This window comes from Berkeleyomyces rouxiae (genome assembly GCF_048999995.1).
Source record: "Berkeleyomyces rouxiae strain 22BRR77 chromosome Unknown BrBRR77_ptg000005l, whole genome shotgun sequence".
In the NCBI taxonomy this organism is placed as follows: Eukaryota; Fungi; Ascomycota; class Sordariomycetes; order Microascales; family Ceratocystidaceae; genus Berkeleyomyces; species Berkeleyomyces rouxiae.
In genome coordinates, this window is record NW_027396495.1 from 977,999 (window position 1) to 987,700 (window position 9,702).

A 9,702-nucleotide genomic window follows, 5' to 3' on the forward strand; every position below is an offset into this window, starting at 1 on the left:
AGGGGGTCATAATCATAACTGGGGAAAAGAGCAGGAAACCTTGAGCGGATATATATGTACAGGGCAGGCAATGTGGTTCGGCCTAGTTTCCGAGTAACAGATGGGAGCACAAGGTTAGTTCGAGGCATCGTGAGTCGACTGGGTTGAACTCGGCCTTCTCCTGGCGGGTCCGCAGAGTTTCAACTAGGGTTGAAGGATGTAGGGTTAGTATGACGTAACTGAGGCAAGAAAAAAAAAGGAATAGGATCACCAACTTACGGGTCACATGGATATTTTTGTAAAAGGCAGCAAACTCCGGGCCTGACGCCTCATTGGGAAACAAAAGACCTGTTTCCTCGTCGCGGTTAATCTGCGGCAGCACGCGACGGCAGTTGAGCAGTAGCTTGAGCAGGCTGGCGAGGTTGGTGCCCTGGCCGATAAACGTCTCGGGCTGGCGCTCAAGCGGCCAGCCGCCGCGCAAGTTCTGCTGCTCCCATGCGCGGAAGGCCCAGGTGCTTTTTTCAATGCAATTGAGAAAGACGAGGGCTGTCAGGAACATGCGGAAGCCAATCTTGACCTTGGAGTCCTGCAGGTAGCGCTGCATCTTGCTAAGCAGGGCGCGCGACGTGGTGTTGGCTTTGCGCTCGGCGGCCGCGTTGAGCTGGATTAACATGACGGTGTAGATGTCGATGCCGAGGCGCTCGTTGGGGTCGCGGATCCAGCGCTCCAGGTTGCTGGACAGGCGCTTCTCGAGAATGTGCCATTGCCGCTCGCGGTCGATGATGTCGACCAGGCCCCAGAGCTCGAGGGCGTGGCGCAGGAGCTCGTCTTCGGTTTCATTGAGGGCCTCAAAGGCCGTGTTGAGAATGACGCGCACGGTGGGTGACGGCTCGTGTTCGATGAGGAGTGGGAGGACTTGGCGCATGTATTCTTCGATCTTGGCTGGCATGTCTTCCGAGTCGCAGTCGATCATGATGGCGCGCCTCTCCATTTCGGGCGCTTGCTCGGGCGGCGTCCCCTCTTTCTGCGTGCTGATTTCAAAGGTCCGGAGAATGATTTTGCTGTCGGCCGTGGGGAACAGACTGCCCTCAATGTACAACTCGCCGGTAGCCAGCTGGACTGTGCTTTTAATCATGTTATACCTGTTCTGGGCCAGGACGACCTGCACGCCAGCCGAGTACAGCTCAAGCTGCTCGTGAAGCCGTGTTCGCACGCAGCCCGCGTGCCATACACGCGGCGAAAGCACTTTGCAGCAGGTTTCGCAGGGGTTTCCTTTACCGCAGGTCTTGCGCAGAATGCGGCAGCGGATGCAAGCGCCCAGCTTCCGCACTTCCTGGACTTCCTTGCGCCGGGCAGCACTGAAGCGGGCACGCGCATGCCTAGGCCGGCCGTTGGGTGAGATTTCCGAAGCGCCTATGCGCATGTTTCCTCTATGGGCTGGAACAGGCGTTCGGGAAATGTCGCGTCCCACACCGGACTGGGGCTTGCTGGTCATGTAGGTCATGTCTCCCCAGGTGGTGCTGTCGGTGACTTGAAATGCGTGTGCCTCGGCGCTAGAAGGGTCAGCCACGGCTGCTGCGGCTGCAACAGCATCGGCGTGGACTTGGGCGTTGACCTCGGCCTGAGCCTGTGCTTGAGCTTGAGCTTGCGCCTGAACATGAGCCTGCTCAACAACCTGCTGTGCTGTTTCTTGTGTGGGTTGGACAGTTTGCGAGTCCTGTGAAACTTGGACCACATGTGCGACATGAGCTGCTTGAGCATCCTGAACGACTTGGGCAGCGTGAGCAGCTTGGGCTTCGTGATCATTCTGCGCGGTCTGTAAAGCGTGTGCAGTTTGCTCGGCCACCAATTGTGGATCAAGAAGAGTACTTGTGAGGCGGGCAGTGGCTGCTTCGGCAACAGAAAGATCAGCGGCGGCAGTGGCCGCTTCAAGTCTGGCGACATCGCTGGTCGAAAGAACGAGGTCGTCGTGGGCGTAGTGGTGTTCGTTGTGGTCTCGCTTAACCTCGGACGGTGGTTGATTGTGATCATTTTTGAGTTGGTGTAGGTCGTCTTTCGTTACAAGGGATTCAGTTGTTGGACTGTTTGGCTTTTGCATCCCTTCAACTAGAGCATTGTTCGAGTCGGGTTCGTGGGGGTTGGTTGAGAGTAGCGCATTCGATGGGGATCCGGTAGCTGAGTCAGGGTGGAATTCGGGAGGCAGAAGAGAATTCAAGCTTTGTTGGGTCATCGCTGCTGTTGTGGCGTCGTAGCCTGTTGGTGGGTTGTCGAGTGTGAATTGGTCTTGTAGCTCGAATCGTTCCGTGCCGTGAAGTCCACTGCCACCCATGTTGGCCATGGCAGTGTTGTCGCCGTTGGGGAGCTGCACGTGGACTAGCGCTGAGCCGGGGCGATCATGCTTCTCGCTCATATCGACTTGACGTGAGGCCTCGGCCAGCGCTTCGAGTGCGCTCCATTGCTGCGCCAGGATAGTGTCAGTAGCAGAAGCAACATCGACAGCATTGTGGGCCGCGACGCTGGAAGACAATCGCTGGGCGACTGACGGCACGCTGGGGATTCCATGAAGCGTCAGGCAGGCGTTGATGCGATCGGTTTCTGAAATGGCAGGACATTTGCCGCTCTTGGTGATGTGACCGGTCAGGCTGTCAATGCGGCCCTTGGGGAAGTCTTCACCGCAAAGCTTGCATGTGTGCGGGTAACGGTTGCTGTTATCAGCCAGCTTGGGCCCGCGCTGGAAGTACTCCAAAATGAGCGGGTTCGGTTTGCGTCCCATGATCGGATAAGCCGTCTAGCAAGCGGTCGGGTGTATAAATGTTGAGAGAAAGAGAGAGCGTAGGGAGCTTTCGGGACGTGGCAAAGAAAGGATGATGGAGTGATAAAAGGAAGTCGGACTGCTGCTCCGGTCCTGGCTGACCAGAATGATGCCAGGCGAGTCAGCCGGTGAAAGAAACAAGAAACTGAAAAGAGAGTGTGAAAAGACCAAAGCTGCTTCTCTGGCGCGTGTGAAGCGAATAGCAGTAAAGCACGATTCGTATGGGCGGGTATCTCGTCTCGTGTCTGGAGCTTGCTTGACTGGCTTGCGATTTGGCGGTGTTGGCAAGATGAAATTCTGCCTACCTTGACCGACAAAAATTCTCACACCGCCTCCAGCTCATCGGCACAGAATTCACCCAGCCCTGATTTTGCAGCCTCCTATTGGCTGGCCGCCCACCGCCTTTTCCAGGCCGTGGTTTAGCCGTGAAACCTGTGGCGGGGCTTCTTCAGGTCCAGGTTCAGTGCTTCTGGTCATCCAAGCGTCATCAGTGGTGGGATTCCTTTCAGCTGATGATCGATTCTGCCATCTCAGAGCTCTCCACATGAGTGTTTAGAGCGCTAATGTTTGATTGTTGCTTGACCGCCTCGGCTAGGCAGAGTCTAGGTTATTAGTCCATATTTTAGGGTTTTCTTTAGCCATGATTTGCGTCATTGAGTCTGTGCAGCAGGGCGACGAACATGAGCAAGACATTCAGTTTTATGGATACAGTCTGACGCTCTTCAGTATTCAGCTCCTATCTACTAGTCATACGCGACTCACGCAAAGTTGGTTCATTTGTGTAACGCTTGAGTTACATGCTTGTAATTCCAACCCTAGAGACTCGACAGCGTGAACCCTAACTATATGTCAACTGAAAACACCACATTCTGTCGTGGATTAGCTCTGACCTCTCCAGCATTTGGTATCTTTCATCCCTGCAGAATCTCAGATGTGCCTTGTTTGTTCCCTCTTGGTATAAAGTGTTTCCATTTGTACCAAAATCGTGCGAGTGAATAGATGTTGTTTCTTCTAGCCTTGAGATCTCTTCTATATTTTATCTCTTCTCATAAATGCTCAATACGAGGCCGCTTTATAATTTCGATTGAAGTGCCCACAACCAAATATTGTCCTTGCTATTGATAGCGCATCCCAGTCTACCATTCTTCTTAAAGAGAAGTGATGTGATATTTCACTCGATCAAGGTTATTCTATCCTAAATACGTCTCGCCAACAATAACGCTTGATCATGATGCCTGTGCGATGGCTGCAGGCTTTATCCTTAACCGGGCTTGTCAGTGGGCAGCAACTATCTGAATATGTCCTGACTGATGTAGGTCATTTCACACGTAACTCTCGCACTGGCGTTCATTGCGAAATCTAACGATACAATAGACTGGATCGATAAACGGTGGCAATACATTTCCAGGCGTGACTGTTCCTCTCGGGATGGTGAAAGTCGGACCGGATCTCCAAACCGGCCATGATTCGTATTCTGGCTACGCGCCTGATGGAGTCCTAATGGGCTTCAGTATGCTTCACGAAAGCGGCACAGGCGGTGCACCAAAGTACGGCGTCGTGGCCCAGCTTCCTGTGGCTCGGACCGTGGATGATCCCTTGGCAGACTGGAAAGTCGGTAGAAGTCGGCCTGACGAAACAGAGGTTGGCCGTTACAAGTTTTATTCGGAGAATGGCATTGTCACTGAGATGAGCGCTACAGCCAAAGCTGGCATCCTCACATATTCGTTTCCGAAAGGCTCACAGCCGGGGATTATTGTCGATGTTGGGCATGTGCTGTCTTCCTACCGTGGCCAGGGTCTAGAACAACATTACCTGGGTGGCCGGATCGAGGTCAAGGGGAACGGTTCAAGCCTATATTACACCGGCTATGGGGACTATGACAACGTAAGAATCCTGATTGCGTTGTTCTTTTGCTTGGATCTTGAGTATAACCGCTGACCAACACATGTTCACAGGGATGGAACAGAGCTGAAAAATGGCGCGCGTACTTCTGTGGTCACTTTGATTCACCGGCCTCATTCAAAACGTTCATCGGCACAGCAGAGGCTCGCCCATCACACGGCAGATACTCCAGGAAAAGCCAACGCCAATCCGCGACAGAGAATGTCGGTGCCGTGTTTTCCTTCCGTGACCGCACAGTGACCTCCCGCATTGGTGTGTCTTTTATCTCGGAAGACCAGGCTTGTGAGAACGTCCAGCGTGAAATCCCCGCCGGCACTTCAGTCTCACAAATACGCCAAGTTGTTAGGGATTCTTGGGAGACACAGGTTCTGGGGAAGGTCACGACAACAGAAACAGACCCTACCAAGTTACAGCAGTTGTACACGGCTCTGTACTTTTCAAACTTATTGCCTACGAACAAAACAGGCGAAAACCCACTGTGGGACTCCGATGAACCCTACTACGATGATATATTTACATTCTGGGATACTGTAAGACCTCTACTCGTTCTGCTCAGACGAGCAATGCAACTCAGCTAACTCGACTTTCTAGTTTCGCTGTACAACCTCTCTCCTGCACATTCTCCAGCCCGAAGCCTACGAAGAGTTCATTCGCTCTTGGGTTGACGTTTGGCGCCACGAAGGCTTCATGTCCGATGCCCGCTCGTCCTTCTTTAACGGCGCTGTGCAAGCTGGGTCTAACGTCGACAATGTTTTTGCGGACGCTTTTGTCAAAGGCGTGCGCGGCAAAATCGATTGGACCGATGCCTACAACGCCATGGTGACTAACGCCGAGTTGGTGCCGCCGAATAACGACGACCCTCGGGATACCCATGGCTCGACCAAGGAAGGACGTGGTGCTTTGCCGGACTGGCGAGAACTGGGCTACATCACTCGCCGCTTCACTCGTTCTGTTACACGGGCTGTCGAATAGTAAGTTCTCTGCACAACAGGGCATCTGATGATCTATGCCGTAGTCATCATATCTGTCACGTCACTGACGAAATTTAAGCTCTACCAACGACTTTGCTCTCGCCCAGGTAGCTTCGGGCCTGGGATACACCCTCGATGCAGAAAAGTATCTGAATCGCTCACGCAACTGGCGCAACCACTGGAACCCAGAAATGAAAGCACTTGGCCACTTCGGGTTCTTAGCGCCTCGGAGCAATGAAGGATTCATTGAGCAAGATCCTCTATCTTGTGGGGGTTGCTATTGGGGTGACGACTGTAAGTTCACCAATCCCTATCAACTATGCATGATGCTGACTTTGGTGCGAATCTCCAGACTATCAAGGCTTGCCTTGGGAATACTCATTCAACGCCCATCATGATATGGCTGAGGTAGTGTCTCGCGTCGGTGGCCCCGAGCGATTCATACACCGGCTAGAACTCACATTCACACCCGATATAGTCCCTGGCAATGGGCAGTTTGGACACACCATTTTCAACCCTGGAAACGAGCCATCGTTTGGCACGCCCTTCCTATACAACTTTGCCCACCGCCAATTCCTGTCTGTCAAGCGTAGCCGCTTTATTGCCAAGTCATACTACAGCCCATCCCCAGATGGCCTCCCGGGCAACAGCGATGCCGGCGCAATGGAGTCGTGGCTGCTATGGAACATGCTGGGCCTATATCCAATGACTGGACAGACTACGTTTCTGATCGGATCGCCGTGGCTTTGTGATGCGACGATTCACCTCGGTGAAGGACGTACCCTGCGCATAACAGCCTCGAACGGCTCGACAGAAGGATTCTATGTGCAGAAGCTTAAGGTCAACGGGCGGCCTTGGAACCAGTCATGGGTCAGCTGGGCAGACATCTTTGAGAACGGCGGGTCTCTTGACTTTGTTCTTGGCAGTGGGCCAGTGCAATGGGATGTGGGACCTTTGCCGCCGAGCCCGGCGACGGAGATGGACTACTCAGCGCGTTTGGTGGCGGAAGATGCGATTCCAGTAGTTGACTCGAGTCTGTGGCTGTCCCAGAAGCTGGCAAAATTATGGCCAGCTCTGTGCATGTTTAGCTTTGCGCTGAATGCTGTAGCACTAGGACTGGCTTTGATGGGATGTGGTATTGTTCTTTGGCGACGGATGGCTATGAATGATCCAGTAGCCGATATTGGCGAAAAAGCAGCACTCCTGAAAACAGACAGACACACAACTGGCTCAGATGGATCCGGCATGACTCTCCGATACAACTCGATTCCGTAGAAAGGAATCAGACATGAGAGGAAGTTGACAGCACTACGAGTCATACAACTTGTCACTGACAATCTAGATAACAGTTTAGACAATAATAAGGACACACAGCACAAAGGAGTGATATATATAGTTAGTTATATTCAAGAAAACAAACATGAAACTGACGCCTGCACCAGGCAGCTGAATAGATTCAAAACTCTTGTGCTTCGTACACAAGAAACGCTGCAGGTCAAGTAAGGTACAGATGAAGAATAGATGGTAGGCAAAGACAAACAAAAGAGAGGCCCAAGACAAGAAAGCCAGCTTCTCAGATGAAGAGAAGCCAGGGAACACAGGAAATGAAAAACGCCGAAACCCCTCCCAAGGAGTAGAACAAGCACAAAGAAGAAAAGAAACCAGACACTTGAGCACATGGGCCAAACAATCACCACACGTTGCGAAACTCCTCGCGGTCGTTGTCAGCGTAGTAGTTTGTGATAGGACGCTGCTCGGCTGTGTCGCTCTGTGCTCCTCCCCATGTGGAAGCGTCGGGGATGCCGTCGGCCTGGATGAAGGGGTTGGACAGCAGCGGTTCGTTTTCTTCATCCGAGGGCGCTGCGGCTGATGCCACAGTTGGAGCGGGTCCTGAAACGCGAGGGCCTGCGGCGAGCAAAGAAGCTTCCGGGGTAAAGGAGGCTTGAGAGGCGTTCGTCGATGGCTGCTGACTGGCACTTGTGTTGGTATTGACGCTCTTGGCCTTTGCCTTTGAGGTCTTTTTCTTTTTCTGGATCAGCGTGGCTTGGCTGTCGGCGACGATATGGGGGGACTGAGAACGTGCTGGCGTGATGTGACGGGGGGTAGCCATATAGCGGGCATACAGCGGCTGGTTAGCAGTAATGACAGGATACTGTATGAACTGTGTTAGTAGGAGAATGCAAAGAGAAATGACACGGCATCACTTACGTTCCAGTCGCCAAACTCGAGCTCTCGGGCTTTGGTGTACAGCTCCTCCTCCGAGGCATCGATTTCGAACTCGCCGGCAAACGTCCCATGTGAGAACATAGACTCTGCAGCGTCCCTACTCGAAGAGGCCCCTTCAGCCGGTGGCGTGCCGAGCAGCGGTGCTGTCTGGCCAGCCATATTCGCGGACTGGCCGGGCTTGGGGATCCAGTACTTTCCCTTGCCGCCCCGTTCATAGCGCATTCCTTCTTTGACGCGGGCCATGCGCGAGCGCGAGTCTTCGTGGGCTATGATCTTGTCGGTCGAGTCGAAGGAGCGGTAGCCGTAGGTATCGCCGCGGAAGGTGTCCTTGGTATCTTGGATGAGGTCGACGACACCAAAGGCGTCGCGGAAGGCAAAGGCCACGGGCATGCGGGCTGACATGATGTTGTTGTCTGCAAAGTCCTTCCAGGAGAAGGCGTACCAGTGGACGAGAGCGAACGCAGGCATCTCGAGGCAGATGAGGGCGTCCTGGATCGCACCGGCAAGGGTCTCGGGGGTGTAGCCGCTGATATCCGGGATCGCTCCCAGCCATACCAGGACGCCCAGCAGAAAGCCCTGCCAGTATGAGGCAAAGATGATGAGCTTGACGCTGAGGAACTTGGGCACGGGACGGAAAGGCTTCAGGTCGTTGTGCATGCACACCCAGAACAGGCCAAGGGCGTAGAGGCTGATGGTGACGCTGATGTTGTAGATGATGCCCTGCCAGAAGTAGCCCGAGGTCAGGCTGACGTATCCCTCCTTGTAAATGCCACAGGCCTTCATGATGATGGTTGCAAGTGCCTGGATGGGCTTCAGCCAAGCATACTGTAGAATGCCTCGCTTGATGGCCAGAAAGGTGTGGGGGTCGGAGATGTCGACCTTGGAGAGCACCGTGTCCAGCGGCCAGACATGGTGGACCGGAGGCCGGCCGTGGGTCATGACGATCAGAGCCCGCTCGCCATCGAGGTAGTTGATCAGCAGCTGGAAGAAGGTGTAGATGGTAAAGGCCTCGTAGAAGTCGCGGATCGGGTCGACGAAGTGGGAGATCTTGGGCGAGACGAGGCCCATGAAGGACGAGAAGGCAAAGATGGGGACCCTGGGACGCGGTTAGTCGCATGTCGAGCTGATTTCCACGGCAGCAGGGAGCAAGACATACATGAGCAGGATGCGAATCACATAGCGCTGGAGCAGCGGCTTACGGTAGTTTTTCCTGCGGCGCGGCGCCGGTTAGTGCGGGACAACAAGAAGGCAAGCCGACAGGGGCGTGAGTATTGAGGGAGATATCGCTGAGAGCCAGCGGGGGATCTGCTTACGTCTGTAGCCAAATGGATCTGAAGAGAGAGGCGGTGTCAGTGAGAGCAGGCAATCGGGCGCCGGGAGCTTTTCGGGAGCTCTGATGCACGGGTTGGGCGCTTGGGCAGCAAGCGCGACGGAGACGACGATACTTACAGGACCGACAGAAAGGCGGCCACCAGTGAGGAGACGCCAGCGGCCACTTTGACGCCGTGGGCAAAGGCCTCGCCGGTGATGGTCATCTTGGCGGCGATCGGATCGGAGACGTCGAGAGCGAGCTTGGGCGGATGGGATGGGGCAGAAACGGAATGCGAATAGCGGCAGCAGAAGGCCGTGCAGAACGAGGCGGACGAGAGCCTGGCGGCCGGGACAGCGCGAGGTGGGCGGACGGGCGCAGAGATGTACGCTCTGGGGAGAGAATTGCGGATTCGGCAAAACAGGCGAGCGTGAGTGAGAGCAAACAGGAAAAGGTCGACTTTGCTGCTTAAGCCATCGTCAAATCAGCTGCAGGCGTTTTGG

General features: G+C 54.3%; 3 protein-coding genes across 3 annotated transcripts; 1 reads left to right on the plus strand and 2 right to left on the minus strand.

The window, feature by feature from the left end:
• Positions 1-82: 82 nt before the first annotated feature.
• BROUX77_005399 (uncharacterized protein) lies at positions 83-2,752 on the minus strand (the record flags this gene model as incomplete). The annotated part of the gene is made up of 2 exons (XM_073750269.1): positions 83-183; positions 259-2,752. 2 exons carry the CDS (start codon positions 2,750-2,752, stop codon positions 83-85), a joined length of 2,595 nt encoding a protein of 864 aa, XP_073604285.1.
• A 1,267-nt stretch (positions 2,753-4,019) lies between these two features.
• On the plus strand, positions 4,020-6,939 carry BROUX77_005400 (uncharacterized protein; the record flags this gene model as incomplete). Its single annotated transcript, XM_073750270.1, has 6 exons — positions 4,020-4,103; positions 4,166-4,675; positions 4,747-5,223; positions 5,285-5,664; positions 5,744-5,958; positions 6,017-6,939. The coding sequence occupies 6 exons, from the start codon at positions 4,020-4,022 to the stop codon at positions 6,937-6,939; spliced, it is 2,589 nt and encodes an 862-aa protein (XP_073604286.1).
• Positions 6,940-7,354: 415 nt separating this feature from the next.
• On the minus strand, positions 7,355-9,425 carry BROUX77_005401 (uncharacterized protein; the record flags this gene model as incomplete). The annotated part of the gene is made up of 5 exons (XM_073750271.1): positions 7,355-7,816; positions 7,873-8,986; positions 9,047-9,100; positions 9,204-9,221; positions 9,340-9,425. The coding sequence occupies 5 exons, from the start codon at positions 9,423-9,425 to the stop codon at positions 7,355-7,357; spliced, it is 1,734 nt and encodes a 577-aa protein (XP_073604287.1).
• Between the last annotated feature and the right edge of the window lie 277 nt (positions 9,426-9,702).